Source organism: Meleagris gallopavo, chromosome 11, assembly GCF_905368555.1.
Source record: "Meleagris gallopavo chromosome 11, MGAL_WU_HG_1.1, whole genome shotgun sequence".
In the NCBI taxonomy this organism is placed as follows: domain Eukaryota; kingdom Metazoa; phylum Chordata; class Aves; order Galliformes; family Phasianidae; genus Meleagris; species Meleagris gallopavo.
Window position 1 is genome coordinate 18,609,179 of NC_139414.1, and position 17,147 is coordinate 18,626,325.

The window sequence follows — 17,147 nt, forward strand, 5'->3', positions numbered from 1 at the left end:
TTGGTGAGACATGAAGCTAATGATTAAAAAAGCAGAGCGTTTCTCATTTGCCCTCTCATCTTCATAAAGAACAGCCGGTCCCATTCAGCTCGAAGGGATATTTGTGTGCTGCAAAGGAAGCAGCAGAAGGGAGGGTGCAGCAGCCTGGTCCCATGTGCTGCTGGTGGCAAACTCACAGCCCTCAGTGCGTGCATTGACCCAGAGGTTATTTTATTTCCCTTAAGCAGCCGTATCAGTCAGACTTTCACCTACTCGCATCACGACCCAGATTACCGGCGCTGACAAGCAGTTGCTCTACCAAGCGGTTTTACTGGGCTCATTCTTGCTGCTTTGTACGCAGCCTTTCTCCCACGTCAGTGGTACATAACACTGCTTTACAGGAGAAATAGAGGGGCCAGCGGGGCTTGTTAGACTGCTCGCATCACATGGGTGAGCAAAACCTGCCGTAAGATTCACAGCATGATGGGCACACGTACAGATCTCATTGTTTTGTCTATTTTTTTTAATAGAGGTAAAGCATTCACTACACTCAAATTTCCGCACAAACATACCAAGGGTTTTAGAGAAATATAATGATAGATTTTTCTGCCTGTTATCGCAACACACTCGTAACCATTTGCGAAACATAATTTCATTCTGATTTTGAGCTGAAAAATAGCAGTGTGAACACGACAGCAATCAGGAGCTACCAAGAGGCACCGCAGACCTTTGCAAAGTTGGTGCGCTTAGGGCCGATGGATATGAGATCCCCAGCTGACCAGTCACTTTGTTTTAGCACTCCTGGCTCTCAGCAATTCAGCTTTATAAGCAGAAGTAGCAGAAGGATGACTCCTATCTTGTGTACAGGGAAAAACAAAAAGCAGGGCTCCATCCCTGGATTCTCAGTACCTGAAGGAACATATCACTAAAGGAGCCGACTCTTTTCCACTGAAGTGTCTATTAATGCTTGCTCTTTGCTTAACCTTCACTGCACCTACCCGAGCTGGTTTCATCTCCATCTGATTGCTTGGCCACTTTATTATGTTTTTTACTGCAGCTTATAGCCCCTTGAATCCTGCTATCCTTCATATAATTCTCATCATGTGGTTCGGTTCCCCGTGGGTTTTTTTCTCCTGCCAGCAGCAGTTATTTACTTTCTCTTTCTGCATTTTTCATTGTCACTGAAACACCACCTCTAAGTTCAACCTCCTCAAATCCTTTTTTTTTTTTTTTTTTTTTTAACTCTACTGTGAGTTATTTATTTATTTCCTAGCTACTATAAACTTAAATAGCACTGCTATGTCCATGTTGGCACAGATGCCCAATTTGTGTCCCATAGATACGTGACATGCTTTAATATTTTTCTGAAGAATCAAGCAGAGAAAAGATTGCTTTCTATCTGCTTTTACTTTCTGAGCCATTTGAGAAGCCCCCCAACAGACACAGCATGGTGAGAGAGGATTCTTACCTGCTTATGCAGTTGACAACTCGATAGACTCATTTCTTGGTGCTTGCACAAAAAGGTTTTGGGTGGTTTTCAAGAATAGCAGAAAAAACCTTTTGCTGCACTTACAGTGCTGTGTGACTATTTCTCATTGATAAGAGCTCTTGTTAATTGATTGCTTCTCCTTATTTCAGTGCTCACAGCTGTATCTGGTTACACAGCCATGTGGCCATCACACACCAATGAATAGTCAGAGACGAGGCTCCTCTGCTCCTTTCAGAACCATAGAATCATTAAGGTTGGCAAAGACCTCTAAGATCATCTAGTCCAACTATCCACCTAACACCAATATTGCCCACTGACCACGTCACTAAGTATTGCATCCACCCTTTGCTTAAACACCTCCAAGGATGGTGACTTCCTAGACAGCCCATTCCAATGCATCACCACTCTTTCAGAGAAGTTTTTCCTAATATCCAACCATAACCTCCCCTGGCACAACTGGAAGGAACTTTTGTTTCTTGCTCCAGTGCCATACTAACCAGATTGTGTCAGACTTACAATTTTGCATATCAGAGATCACAGAAATTTTTTTCCTTGCTGATGTCTTCATCAATCCTAGACCAGGCCCCCAGAATGGGACTTTTCAAGTAAAATAAAAATTTGTTAGTGGGTTGTCCTGGTCTGCCCTCTTAGAGGTGGGCCAGTAGAAGTTCATAAGAAGGTAGGACTGGTAACCTCTGCTGGCTCCTTAAGGCAAATCACACATCTTGCTCTTGAGTAAAATCCATCTTAGTTGGGCTTTCTACCCTTGCTGAAACACACTGAAGATCTTTAACTGGAATTATAAAGAGGCTGAATTACCACCCTAGTCTTACTTGAACCTATTTATACACAATAGTCCTTCTGTTATCATCGTTGTTTTGTTTTGTTTTGTTTTATCTCCCTCCTTAACTTTTCCATTGTTTACAGGCTTTAAAATTTATCCCTCCATTATATTTATTGAGAAGAATAATAAGCTCTTAGCACTTTTATTAATAGACCAATCACCCCACTTCTCTCCAAAGACTTATCTCCTAATGTGCTGGCACCTCCGCTCAGTGATACTTGGGTCTAAATTAACCTCTCCAAACACAGCTGACTGGAGCTAACTGCAATTCTCAGAGAACTGCTGACCAGAGTTCCTCTTCCTTCCAGCAGTGCCTGATGCTGATGGAAATACCCATTCATTGGCTCAGCTCTTTCTTTTTCAGTTGATTTCATTATCTGGAATTCCCACATTATAGCTGGATTCCTGATATTGCTCTCTAATGTGTGGTCTTTTATTTTATCTTTCTCTACATTCATCTTATAAATTACATTAAAAGGAGTAAAACTAACTATACCAGGACTATTCATATTTTTTTGGTTGAAAGGGTTGAAAGGAAACTAAGCTTTTTTTCTTACAGATTCTTACAATATGTTTAGAAAACAAGAAGAGCATCTCTACTAAATTCTTAGATTTTATGTAAAAATTATACAATTGTAGAATCATTAATGCTGGAAAAGACCACTAAGATCATCTAGTCCAATGACAGTGTTGTTATGACAGTTTGATAACGATTTCTATGATCACTTGATGCACCCCCTGGGCAAACTTCTGCAAAACCAAAATCAAGATCACAAGACCAAGATTCCTTGTCAAGAAAAGTTAATTTAAAAATAAACCCAAATAATTTTTTTTTCAAAACTTTACTCTGTCCAATATACAATGGGACCTAGAGACAGCTATCTGGGAACCAAAGCGTATGGGAACGGCAGCATCAGCACGCCGCCATATGGAACTGCCAGAACAAAGGTCTGCTAAAAATACTGGAAGTGGTTCTGAAAATCTATGCCAATGCTTGTAATTTCAAGCTCTTAAATACATTCACAAGCCTGATTAGATGAATGGAAATTTTGCTCAGAATGGCTGAGTATACAGATATGCAATGGCTACATTTTGTCAAGAATCTAGGCCAAATTGCTTTTGAAAATCTCAGTAGGGTGTTCATTTGCATTTTTGGCAACAGAACACTTTTGAAAATATGGTAGTAAGGCTGCCATCCATCAAACATTTCAGCAAACGATGAGACTTTTTCCAAGCACTTGGCTGAGCTTCTCTATCCACATACTTTTAATTTACCACGTGCCTGAAGGATCAGAGACCACCTCCAAAGGTGTTAGCTCCTCAAGGTTGTACGTTCAAAAACTGTGGATTTCCCCAGCCTGCAAACAAACCATAGGCTCACACATGGCATGGTTTCCTCAACCTCTTCACTGAAATTTTAAAAGCAGTCCATAGCAGTCAGATAATATTTAACAGAGAGGATTATGGAAAAGCCATTTCCAAATGAGAAAATTGCATTCATGTTTGTTATCTGCTCTCCCCTTCACATTTATTATGACTACATATTTATTTTTCTAGTACTACTAGAGAGATTGTGAAAAGAAAGTATTTTTCTCCTCTATAAGATTGTCAGAAGCATTATCTTAAAGGTGCTGGATGCCATATTGCTTATATATAGTATTACCAGCACAAATATATATATACGATGATAAGCCACAAGGCATCAGACTGAAAGAATGAGTGTGCTTTCCACAGCTCCCACCTAACCCTCTTGCTTTCCCTGAGAGAACAGGATGATGTCTGTGCATGTTCACGTGCGATAGAGAAGTTGCATTACGCCAGCATCCTTGGCCGGCTGCAGCAAGTCACGGAGCAGTCCCAGGTGATTAATCAAGCGATGGCTGAGCTAGCATCCATCCCTTATCTGCAGGACATCAGTCAGCAGGATGCTGAACTGGTGAGCATTCATTTCTAATCTTTGTTTTGGCTTTTGTGGGGGGGGGGAGGAGAAGGGGGGGAAGGGGGCTGGGGCAAAGCTCAGTGCTGCAGTTTTCTCAGGGGGTCATTTTTCTGAACGTGTGGACCTGATATAGCTTTAAAATCCTGCTGCAATGCCTTGTCAAGGTGCTAATCACCTGCAAGGATGACTTTTACAGAACCAGCATGACTCATCCATAGACACATTTTTAAAACCTCTTTTCTCCCAAACCTACCCAAATCAGCCTGGGAAAATGATTGCAATTATTCAGATTGTGCTACTCTGAGACACCTAACATCAGGAGTCATCTGCAGAACACAGGCCAGATCTGCTTAAACCAGAGGAGAGGAGACAAAACACTCCCAGCTCTGTCCTACATGTAAATGCAGCCCAGTTTTGAAGATCTGACTATAGTCTGCTAAAAATCCTTGGGCTTCCCAAAGGCGACCCGTGGGGATCCACCTGCAGCCATACAGGGCTCCTGAGCACAGCAGAATGAAGGCTTCTCAATCCCCCTTTTGCTGCAGGGACGAGCAGCAGCCTGCGGCCACAGGAGGTGGACCGCAGACAAGAGGCAGCAGCACAACACAGAGCCTGTGTTCCTACAAGATATTCTCAATTTGAATCAAGTTTGCTAGTATTAAACCTCAGCCAGCCCACATTTCAAGGCTGACTAAAGGCTCTGGAGTTATTGGTACATAATTCAGTGAAAGGCTTTCTCCAGGCTGCAATATTTTCAGTACATCCCCATCTAGGCACAGGCTATTACACTGCTGCCTGTATCTTGGAGTGCAGTTCTTGCATGCCTGGGAACATTTTGGGGAAGGTTTCAGGTCATCTCCAAGGGTTCCAGTCCCTCAGAGCAGGGCTGGGCACCTCCTGCAGGATCTAATTGACAGGGCAGAAATCCTTCAGTGAAACCCCTGTGCTTTGCTTACAGAGCCCAGGCTGAAAATGACTCCTAAAAGACAAAGGCAAAAAATCTCTACCAGCTCTTCTATCCTAAGCATTAAAATACATCAATTCAGCATTTACTATTTTCTTTTTTTTTTTTTTTCCTCTGTCCTGTCATCTTCCTGTAAACTGTATCTGTATGTGCAATTGGAGGCTTAGATGCTTTGTAGCCAGAATATTTTAGGAAACTTCAGGCACCACAGCATCAAGGCACAGGGCTACAAGCACAAATGTGCAGAGCCACTTTACTGTGGAGTAATTAATGGCCTTCGTCTCTCCTGGTGGCACCAGCCTGCATGGCACAGCTCCTCTAGTGCCATTAGCAGCTGCTTGCCTGATTACATCACAACCAAATCATAGAATGGCTTGGAAGAGACCTTAAAGTCCACTCAGTCCCAATCCCTGCCTGGACTGGCTGCCCGCACCAGCTCAGGCTGCCCAGGGCCCATCCAACCTGTCTGGGGCACCTCCAGGAATGGGGCATCCACAGTTCTCCGGACACTACTCTCCAAACAAAAAATTTCCCCCTAATGTCTAACGTTAATCTCCCCTATTTAAATTTTAAACTGTTCTCCCTTGTCCTCTCACTATCTGCCCCTGTAAAAAGTTGCTCTCCATCTTGGTTGTATCTGAGTGCTCTGAGTGCCCACAGCACTCATGGGGACAGGATGGCAGCACCCACAGCCCTCCACCTGCACCTCACTCCTCTGCACCCTTCTAGGGATGTCTATGTACTTTTAAATATATTTTTCCATGAAGAATGCTCAGCTGGCCGAATTCTAATCTCACTTGTGCTAATAAAAATTTAAACGTAATTCCTCTGAGGTCATTCTGACTTTGCATTGGTAAAATGGAAAAAAGGTTTTGTGACCAAGGAAGGCAGTTAAATTGTGTGGCTGGAAAATGCTAAAGATGTCAAATGTTTATTATCACACACAGTATAAGTTGCATAAAGCTTAAAACATGCTGAATTTATAACAGTGCAATTTGCACTGATCCAGCAAGGATCCCAAAGGCATTTCAGTTATAAACTCTTCTCTGTAAATGTCTTCCTGTAACTAAATAAATAGAGTTCTAATCTATAGCACAGAGAATTTCAGCTGAGGCCTTTTTGGATGAGTATTTATTCACAGACCCCAGGAGAATAAAGATCTTGGTTAACTCAAACAGCTGAACAGAAAGGAGGAAAAACCCCAAACAAAATTCATACAAGGTTTACGATTTCACTGTCATCATATTTGTAGATGATAAATCAAGATGAATGCTTGTTAAAAAAAATAAAGAAAAAAAAAAACAAAAACATAAGTCCATTTCGGTTTAAAATCAAATGAGGACAAGGTATTAAAATACAGCATTTTTTCTTTGGAGGGGATTTTCCAAAAAAGATCAGCTCTGGGAGAATTACTGAGGTTTGCCAACTGTCCCCTCCTGTCACATTCACATTTTCCCTACCCGTAAAGCCAGTGACAAACTTTGAGTGATGAAAACAAACCCAGAGCAGATCCTGGGCCCTTTCCACGAGGATAACCATCATCCACCCAACCTCAATGGCCACTTTTCTTAGCTTCCCTTCTTGCCCAAAGCATTGACATCTCTGGCCTGACTGGGTGTGGGGTGTGAGACCAGCATCCCACTCCCTGCCCCACTGGTGCTCCTCGACCCACACAGGATGGGATGGCTGCAAACAGCTAATTCAGCTACAAACTCTGGCCATCCTGCCCTGCCCTGCCTGGTTCCACTCTGACACAGGATTTGTGCTTCGTCCCTTCCACCCTTAATACCCTTAATCTCTGTGCTGTGCCTATTCCAGAATCATAGAAGGAGATTATCTGTCATAAAAGTATTCCGATGGAAAATTCCTGACAGCTTTTTGACTTTTTTCACATTAGAATCAGAAATTTGCAGTTTTGTTTTTCATGAATACTGACGCATAACAATGCATTAAAAAAAAAAAACAAAAAAAAACCACGTTTTCATCAAACATTTGGGCCAATGAAGTGAACTTACTGGCTGCACAAGCACCACAAAAGGCTAGAACCAACCCTCGTACATTAACCTAGAGGTTTGAAAGACACCTGCATCCACTGCCCAGCACTGGGATGCAGAGAGGGAATTTTAATTCCAAAAATTCAGAATGCAAAGCTGAAGTGAAGTCCATTCCCCGAATCTCAAGGCAGCATGTTTGTATCTCACTCAGATAAACCTAAACACTGACATTTTGAGTTTCATCTCCTCCTGTGCTCACATCAGACCGCTGCCTGTCTTGGTACAGCAAGAAGAGTCAATTTCTGTGTGAATGCTCACATTCTGTTATTATCATCCAGCTCTAGTCTGTCTAGCCTTGTGATGAGCAGCAAATATGGGAAGAGTCACCACCACCAACTAAGCATTTAGGAGTAAATCTAACAGGGCAGACTCATACCTCTGATGTGAGAGCACCCAAAGCATTTTCTAGTGCACGGAAAAGGAATGGGGTGAGGCAATGCTGCAACAAACCTGAATTTTAGCCTTCCCTCTAAGCACAGATTAGCAAGTATTTTCCTACAGCTCCTTTCTGTAGTTTACACTAGAAATTGCCAGCCTTGTTTTTATGGTGTGCTGTGCTGAATGATGGGGAGGAGGAAGGGTCTGCAAAAAAGAGGATAGTAAAAGAAGGGGAAATGAGCTAGATACTTCCAGCTACAGTAAAAGCATCTCAGCTTTAGTGTTGTCCTCTTGTGCAGTTTTACATGCTGCCCTAAATTATGATGCATTAGCCTTGGGAGAAAATGCTAAAAAGCATTCATGTACGACACAGAATGTCTCAGACAGCAGAGAATGAAATATGGAACCTCTATTTTTACAGCCCAAGTCTTCCTTTACCAAATATAAACATTTACCACATATATTTAAGCTGTATAGGCTTAAATACAAATTTTCTAGAGGCTTTTTTTTCCCCATTGTTAAGTATTTTACATCCACAATAATACAGTGTAATGGCTGAAGCAAAGACGAGGTGGCGGTGCTCATTGTGTGAAAGATGAGTAATAAAATCATCAGCGTACAAATGATTTTTTAATAAGGTTTTAATCTGTGTATTTAGAGAAGTTATTTCTGTGCGAATTCCACGCTGATAATTTTTATCTTGGTGCCACAGCTGCAGTCGTTAATGGCAGATGCCATGGACACCCTTGAAGGAAGAAGGAGCGATAAAGAACGTGTGTGGAATGAAATCGAGAAGGTAAAAACCTGCAGCAAAGGGCAGAGGAGCATATTGTTCCTCGGGGAGTAAATGTCCACCTGAGCCAGAGCTGCTCACACAGCAGGAAGGGAAGTGGGTGCCATCTGAAAGCCAACGCATGCCTCAAGTTTTCCTAGCTCTCTGGCATCGCATGCTAATACATATTCATTTCTTGCTTTCACCCCGATGCTGATCTTTGGCCACGTTAATAGTCTCATGCAATTAGTTAATGAAAAGAAACCCGCATGGCTTCTTTTAGGCTGGTAATTGTCATTCTCTTCTGCCTTTGTTGTTCGAGGTACTGTGTTAATTGTCTGGGGCGAGCTGTGGGGGAACAAAATTCATCCGGACAAATGAGGTCCCTGAGTGGAACACAAATGAGGCTTTGGCATGTGAGACAGAACAGCCATGTGAACGCCTCTCTGAGGCTCTGCACAGCAACCGGGCAAGGCAATTTTTGCAGGATTTGTCAAGTGTGTTGGCTCTCTGTGCAGATGAATTTGACCCCATGTACTGAATAATAGGTCGGGTTGGGATGTAAGAGGAGCACCTTGCATTTGCACAGAGACCTTCAAACCAAAGCAATTCGCTCTGGGCATTCAACACCATTGACATTTGGCCCCTACTGTGACCAGGAATGGCAGTGTGTCACCAGGAAGGGAAAAATGTTGCCATCATGTCACAGCACCACTCCGGCACAGATTCAGCAGCTCCATTGGGTCTGGGATGCATACCCACCCCATACTGCGATGGGAGGACAGAGGGTTGCAATGTTGTTGCTGACAGGTCTCAATGTTGCCCCACTTCAGTATTTAGGGCTTGCAGACAGGTCTCAGCACTACATCAGTACGCGTAAGGCAAGGAGGGCTGACAGAAGTGTCTGAAATAACGGGGGCAGAGGGAGTAGGGCCTCTCAGAGCCACTTGGATTAAAGTTCCAGCCCTCTGATAGGTGGCTCCTAACAGAGTTCCCAAACTACTGAATATTTGCAGAAGGCAACCAAGACACACACATTCAAAATTAAGAAACACCTGGTTTTCATCTCTTTGGAATGCTCATGAGGTCGGTTAAAAAAACAAGCACCACCAAACATTAAATATTCACACTGCTTTGCATCACACCAGGATATTCTGTAAATCTCTCGCACCTGCCAGCAGATTGCGTGAGAAGCCTTTGCAATGCAAACGTTGGGTGCAATAGGCATTTATGTACATTTATCAATTACAAACACATCTCCTGCTCTGTATAACGTTCTGTCAACATTCACAACAACATGAACACAAAGAGTCAATGACATACGGACAAATAACTTACTCCCTGTCCTTCTTTGGCAGTTTTTCCTCCCTTTCATAGACAACAGACCTGAGGATTAGATAAAAAGTTTTCCAAGTTTTTTTTCCAAAATTTTGGGTTTTAGACAAGTTTAGGTGCCAGATTTTCACAACTTTGAATGATCGCAGAGAAAAGACTGTGGTTGAAAGTTAGACTGAGTTCATAGAAATGGAAAAATGTATTTAAGACTCGATAAATGCTGTTGTGGTATCGTAATGTTTTCCACATATTCCAACAGACTGGCTACTATCTCAGTAAATTCAGTAAAATGTCTTATTTTTTCCCTTTTGGTGCATTTATACTGCTTTATATACATACTTTCTTTTTCTCTGGATACTTCAACCTTCAATATAATCTTAACCAAAATCAAGCTAACATTTAAAAATGGACAGGCATCCCAAATTACACCACACAAAGCTGTGCATGATTCTATATTTAGGAATAAAATTTGCTCCATGCCTGAAAATCTGCTCTCTGCCATTTTAAAATGCGGTGCTCCAAAATTTGTTTTCATTGAGAACATAATTTTGCATTTCATTTTTGACAGCTTGAGTAACTGCGTCTGATTTGGGGCATCCTGTTCCAAGCAGAACTTAATATTTGTTTCGTAATACAGAAATCTTTTTCTGTATTATTTCAGAACAAAGAAAAAGAGTGCGTCATCAAATACTTCTCTTCTGCTTTTCTCCAACATTTCATTTCAGCATATTTGGTGCATTCCTAGAGAAACTGTCTTTTTTAATGGAGGAGGCAGAAAAGCACACGGAGGGCTTGATTCTTGGTTGGGGGCGGGTTTTATGATGCATCATTTAGATCAGCTCTAATTAAGAACATCACACCAGCTTAAAGGACCTTAGGAAATCGCTACCAAGAGGGACTAAATCTGAGGACTGAAAACTGACGTGGCATGGATTGCTGCTGGAGCCACTGCCCAGCAGTTCTCTTGGCCCGTCACAAGCCATTGGCTGTACGCACCTCCAAAGAGCTTTCTCACAGATCCAGTTAACGGCAGTTATTTGTACTTTTGCTATTGAATTAATTTACATATATTGGAAAGTGAAAAGGAACATAAAGGAGTTATACAATCAGCTATAAACGCAGAATTTGGAGAAGCTGACAGTTATGTTACCACCAGTGAAGTTTGGCTCTTACAATAGAAACAGCTGTTGCACCTAATGAAAGCACGCACAGTTTTTCTCTAATGCAGAAGAATTATATCCGTGCTTATTTTCCAAATGGTTAAAGGGTCTGTCAGAACTGCCATTACAAACCACTGCTTTCAGAGCTTTATATTCCAGAGTCGGCCATAAAAAGTCATTCAGGCTGAAATCTGACATAGTCGGGCACAAAGCTCAACATCCGAACACTTTTCCCTTTGTCACAGCGGAGGGTTTATCAAATTAGTTTGAAATTAATCTGAGCAATTTTGAACTTACGGGACTGGCAAAGCGGTAATGCATACATAGCTTCAAGTGTTTTGGGCGCTGCGCTGCTCACCCAATTCGCTGACAAATGTATGTTTTTAAGCGCAATAATTTTTCAAATGGGCTAATTATTTTTGGAAGCATTAAATACAAAGGCAAGAAAAATGACGCAGCAATTAGCTAGAGAAAGGAAAACAGCACTGCTGGGAGCACTCCTCTCTCAGTACTACTGGGCTGCAGACTCCAGCCACAGGACCTGGCTGGAGAGCACAGGTGAAGAACCCTCCTCCTACAGAGACTAAACTACATCTCAGGGGTCCTCGAGGAACAGAAAGGAAACGCGGGCTGGGTCAGGCTCTCCAAATCCCTGTTCTCTGGGATTGTACAGAGGGAAATCCCTCTTGATATGTGCGAGCTCAGATACTGCCAGCTCCCATGGAATGGAGCAGCAGCCCCCATGCGCCCACACACATGCCATGTATCAGCAATTCAGGGAAATCCTCACGGCCAGAGGTGAGGCCCATGATCAAGCCTGGCACTGAATAACTCAAGGAATCAGGTCTCAATGGCAGCTGCAGGACTTTATAGCAGCTGTGGAAATGTGGAGAGGTTTAGGATACCTGAGATAAACAAAGGGGCAGGAAGGCCCCTCCTTTCCTCCAGAAAGCCTTCTCTTCCCTGCAGTTTTCAAAGATAAGTATTATGAGGGATTGCTTTCCTGCCTCATGAGAATAAATTCATTAATAATGCCTCACAATATTACAATGAGAGGCATTTAATTAAATAAACAAATACTTTAGAGCCCATCAACCATAAACTTCTGACATCCAAAGAGAGTAGAGCCAAATAGGGCAGCAGGTGCCAATATGGCTGTGCTTCTCTGAAGATAATAACACAATTCTACTTCTCCATTTAGCCCTTAGGCTTTCATAGTGGTTTCATAGGATCCTCTTAACATCATTTGAACAGCCAAAGGACAGACAGGAGCTGGCAAATAAACACTTCTACATGTGAGACACTTCATAAAACCTTCACATCGGAGTTTACCTCAAGGGCATCACATACTTTGCAATGTAGATAAGTTATTATGCCCATCATTTGCTGAGCTCAGTGGAATGCCTGTTTCATAAATCTGAAAACAGAGCAAACATGGATGAGTGAATAAAAGAACAGATGTAACTTACATAAGGATAAGTACGTAACAAAAACGGCACTAATAGATGTGAATATGAAATGAAGTAAAATTAGCCTAACATTATGTAATCTTTTAGCCAGGCACAGAGATCTCAGTGGTTGACCTCTGCTTACTACACCTCTGACTTTTGCGGCAGCAGGGGAAAGCTATCTCATGACCCATGCTCTTCCACTGACATTATCTCTTAATTGAAAACCAAGCCATGGAAAAGGGCCACAGACTTGCCAGGCATTCAGTCAGCCAGAGAAGCACGGAAGGAGATTCACACGATGTTGATGGAAAGCAGACATGCTGCTGAATAGTACTCAGCTGGCCACTGCAATTCAGTGTATATGACTTGGCAAGTTTCATTTCAGGAATGCACAGATCCACTGTGAAAAGGGAGGGGGGAATCAAAGGAATTCTAAGGATAGAAGAAGCAGGTTTTCAGGGAGAGGAGTGGAATTCTGATTTGTAATGCGTAGTAAAGAGAGGAAAGTGCAAATAGAAAAGGAAAATTATATTAGAGGTGCTGATATGAGTAGGCTGAAAGTGAAGGAAACAAAGAGCAGAGCAACCAGGTTGAGGTGCTAAATTTTGATTAGAGTTGGCCAAAGGTTGGCTTCATGCTAAGTTTAGAGAAAACGTATTAGAACATTCTGCAAAGGATGACCTTAGAATTATGACAGCCCGGAAAGGCACAAGAAATAACTACGGCTAAGAGGTTTTTAACCTGGCACTGGGAAGAGTTTTCAAGCCAGGCAGAGAAAGTCAGGAGAGTGTGTGAATAGAAAATGAGAACTCCCCTGCTGTATGAGAGGTGATACAAAGGAAATGTCCACAACCAAAGTCCCATTAGTCAATGCAGCACCACTGTGGGGACAGTAAAAGCACAGTGACATTTGCAGAACTATTTCTGTAAGAAAGAGGTGACAACAGAGTTCAGAAGTTAACAGTACTCCTGGTCCCTAACATCAGCTCCTACACTTGTTAGTCTCTGGCTCCTTGCTTCTCACATACAGAGAAGTGAAGATGCCGCACTGGTGTGGACCCCACTTATACTGGAAGTAAAGAACACATCCTGCCTGTTGCCCACCCTCCAGACATCATATGAACTATTTAGGAACCACACACTGAACATCTCCCAGCCACAGCAAGGACAGTGATGCAATCTAAAACCAGGGGACATGAATACTAAGAAACAGAGAGCTTTTGGGCATACAAGGCTTTGCTCAGCTCTGACGCAGAGCTGGGAAGTTTCAAGTTAGCAGTTCTACACCTGTCTGTTTTTTCCAGACAAATTAGTTGGCCTAATACCATATATCACTTATGATTCTGAGGCCATCACAGCTGCAATAGAAGTACTCATAATGCTACTGGGAAAGAGTGTTTTGTTACGAGAAAGGCTTTGATCTATTCCACCAAGCCATAGGGTGAGATAAGTCACTGGGATAATTTTAAATACCAGTAAATACGGCAATTGAGCAGTAAATGTCTCAAACATCAGAATAATGTAGATGGTTGCAGCTGCCTGGCTGCTAAATCACAGGCAATTCTGGGCATTAACAGTCCCCGTGTAGGGATTTAGATAAATATTTCCCCAGCCCTTGCTAATCATGCTGTCACTTATAAATGAGCAGCCAGTTTACCTGCTGCCCTCTGCTAGAGAAGGTCTCCAGCCCTATAAACACTTGCCACCAGGTATTGTTTCTGCTCTGAAAAACAGCACAAGTCAACAGGATGGTTCACAGCAAACACTGAGCTGGACAGCAATGTCAGAAGGACTGGTAAAGTACCAACCAACCATCTCCATTGTAGGGTTCTTAGCCAATGTAATTCTTTACCAGCATCAATATTGTCTTCTTCACTTCCTCATCAACACTCTTTTCTCCACCTGCCAACTAGCCTTATTGGTAGGAACAACTTGGCATTTTGTTTTTATTTTTCATCAGGATTTAAGAAGTTTGAACGTTCGGGCAGTAAAAGGGACCATACACAGATGCATCCACCTAACACATACGTCTGCAGTTTTACACTTCACAGATTCTGCTTACTGCGTACCCATCTACATTCTCTTCTAAACTGTGATTTTCCTATGTGAGTTTGTCCCCGTGGAATCTCAGCTCTTTCATTTGTGTTGCTCTGAACTCTTTAGCAGCTACTACCACTGATATTTTGTGTTTCTATTTAGATTCAATATTTTAAAAAAACACAAGCCAGTTTGCAATAAGCTCTGATGCTTCCTTTGGGTCATCAGTAAGCCATCAAGCATGAACATCTGTTCCCTGGAACAGCCCCCTTACTGCAAGGTTGACAAGTTCCATTATATCTGTGGCCACCAGGACTTGGACAAAGCCACTCTGTGTGATGGATAGCACCTACATGTGCTCTTTTTATAGCTAGTACATATCATGTAACTAGGAACCATACACGGCATGCCTTATCCCAGGGAAGGAAAGGCAAAGAACATACCAGCATTGTGCATATTTCAGGGCAAAACCAGACACGTTCGGGCAAATTGAGAAGTTACTGTGGGATGTTAGCAGAAAAGCAGTGGGTGCTTCAGAAGAGGAGGTGGGAACTCCTCAGGAAGTCCTACTTTGCAGAGCAGGGTGGACTCCGTGCCCTCCTGAAGTCCCTTGTAGTGAAACCTGATCGAGAGCAAGAGTGCCAGCTCCATCCCTGGGCAACACTTGCAGAAAGGCAGGGTCAGAAATATTTTATGTGCATTGCTCCTAATAATTTTGTGGACCCGTGTAATATCACTGTCAAATCTTCCCATGGGTCTGGATCAGATCCTGATCCCTTTGAAAGCTGTACCTTGCCTCGCCTTGCCTGACAAGACCCTACCTTCACTTGCCTGTCAGTTAAACTAGATGATCTTAGCATTCTTTCCCAACCTTAATCATTCCATGACCCTCTGCAGTTCATTCCCAGATCTGTATTTTCCCCGCAGCCATGAACTGCATGAGATCAATGTTCTAAAAATATAAGTATCTACACATTCTGCTCAATCTTTGAGATCAATGTAAAACCATTTCAGCTAAGAATGAACTGATCACCTCAGTACCTGCATGGGCCACAGATCTTTTTCTCTTCCCAACAAACTCTGAACTGAGCAGGGTAATGGACTTGTAGCACATCCAGGTACTTCTGGTGCACTAATTATGCTTTTCACCTTCTCGCCCTCCACCAGTACAAAAAATACCTTCAAGTGTGGCACCGAGGAAAGGCAGACTCAACCCATCTCATCCAGCTGCTTTTCTCTGAGAATGACAGAACTGAGAAATTCTTCTGAGGCAACAACAGTAATGAATGCCCCACTGTGAATGAAGTCATAGAAAGGTTGGAAGAGATCTTAAAGATCATCTTGTTCCAACCCCCTGCTATTGGCAGGTTTGCCATCTTCTAGAACCAGCTGCTCAGAGCCCATCCATGGCCTTGAGCACCTCCAGGGATAGGGCAACCACAGCTCTTTGGGCAGCAGTTCCAGGACCTCACCACCCTCTTGGTAATAAATCTCTGCTCTTTTAATTGAAAGCCATTCCCCTTTGTCCCATCACTATCAGACCTCCTGCTTGTAAGCTCCCTTCAAGTACCAGAAGGTTGCAATGAGGTCTCCCCGGTGCCTCCTCCAAGCTGAATAAGACCAGCTCCCCCAGACTCTCTTTGTAAGAGAGGTACTCCAGCCCTCTGATCCTCTTCATCATCTTCCTCTAACAGCTCTGAGGCAGCCCTGTAGGGCTCTTCACAGGGTGAGCTTTGGCAGTGCTCTACCCTGTATAGTGACACTTGACCCTAAAAGGTTCAGCTACACAACCTTGGGCTCAGCAACCTCTGTGCTTGGGAACAGATCTAAAGCCTTTCCAAATCTGCTTCCCTATACCAGTCACGTTTGGGCTGGCTGTGACGTATGTCCTTCTGCATATTCTCATCCACACAGATTCCTTTTAAAAGGCTTACAGGGGAAAAAAAAAAAATTTTAAAAAATGAAGCTATTGATTTTAAAAATTAGCATTTCCCCCTGAGAGCCCCAGAGGTGGCTCACCAGAGCCGAGCAGCAGCAGAGCGGGCACGGGGAGGTTTTAAATCAAGGCAAAAAGGCAGGACATAATGCTTCCAATTTACTTCCTTAAAATGAAATGTGCAAGCTAAAAAGCCATGAATAAGCACTACTGAACAGTGCAGCCACCAAAAAGGCATTTTTAAGCCACCTCCTTTCCCCCTTTATCTTGTCAAGAGACTGTATTTTCATTGTGTTTGTATGGTAATTTAAATCATGGCAGAGCTCAGAGCATACAGTGTAATTGTAAGTCAGCGAGGGTTTGAATGTCATCACTGCTGTGCAAATAACATCATCAGCTCTTCAGCTGTGTCAGTAGCATTGCAATTATGTAAGCAACTATTATTTCCACCCCTGATATGCCATATTAGGACTTATTTAGGGTGCTGGAGCTGACAGGTATTCTGTAAACACGAGAAGCACACGACAGAACTGAGCTGTGAAGGAGCACCGGTGCACCCCGGGCTCAGGGGGTGTCCCCAGTGCTGGATGGCCCTAATGGAGCAGAGGAGACATCACCACTTCCCTTCCTCTTAACACCTTTCATGCTCTCTTAGACAGAAGCCTCCCCCCAACATGTAACGGGTTCCTTATAATCACAGAGAAAAGTCACAGAGACATTTTAATTTGGTCTGTTGCAGAACAGCCTTGGGGGTTTGGTTGTTTGTAGTATGGCTGAGTCCTCGGACCAGAGCTTGGCACCGAGCGATT

At 42.9% G+C, this 17,147-nt stretch overlaps 2 protein-coding genes across 2 annotated transcripts in view; one reads left to right on the forward strand and one right to left on the reverse strand.

Moving 5' to 3' along the window:
* Positions 1 to 17,147, reverse strand: part of NLGN1 (neuroligin 1) — a 494,803-nt gene that overhangs the window by 470,009 nt on the left and 7,647 nt on the right. The gene's annotated exons all lie outside the window — the stretch shown is intronic.
* Positions 1 to 17,147, forward strand: part of SPATA16 (spermatogenesis associated 16) — a 72,356-nt gene that overhangs the window by 53,581 nt on the left and 1,628 nt on the right. The window contains exons 9-10 of the mRNA XM_085233203.1: positions 4,084 to 4,248; positions 8,360 to 8,443. Coding sequence (XP_085089329.1) covers positions 4,084 to 4,248; positions 8,360 to 8,443 — 249 coding nt within the window. The remainder of the gene's footprint in view (positions 1 to 4,083; positions 4,249 to 8,359; positions 8,444 to 17,147) is intronic.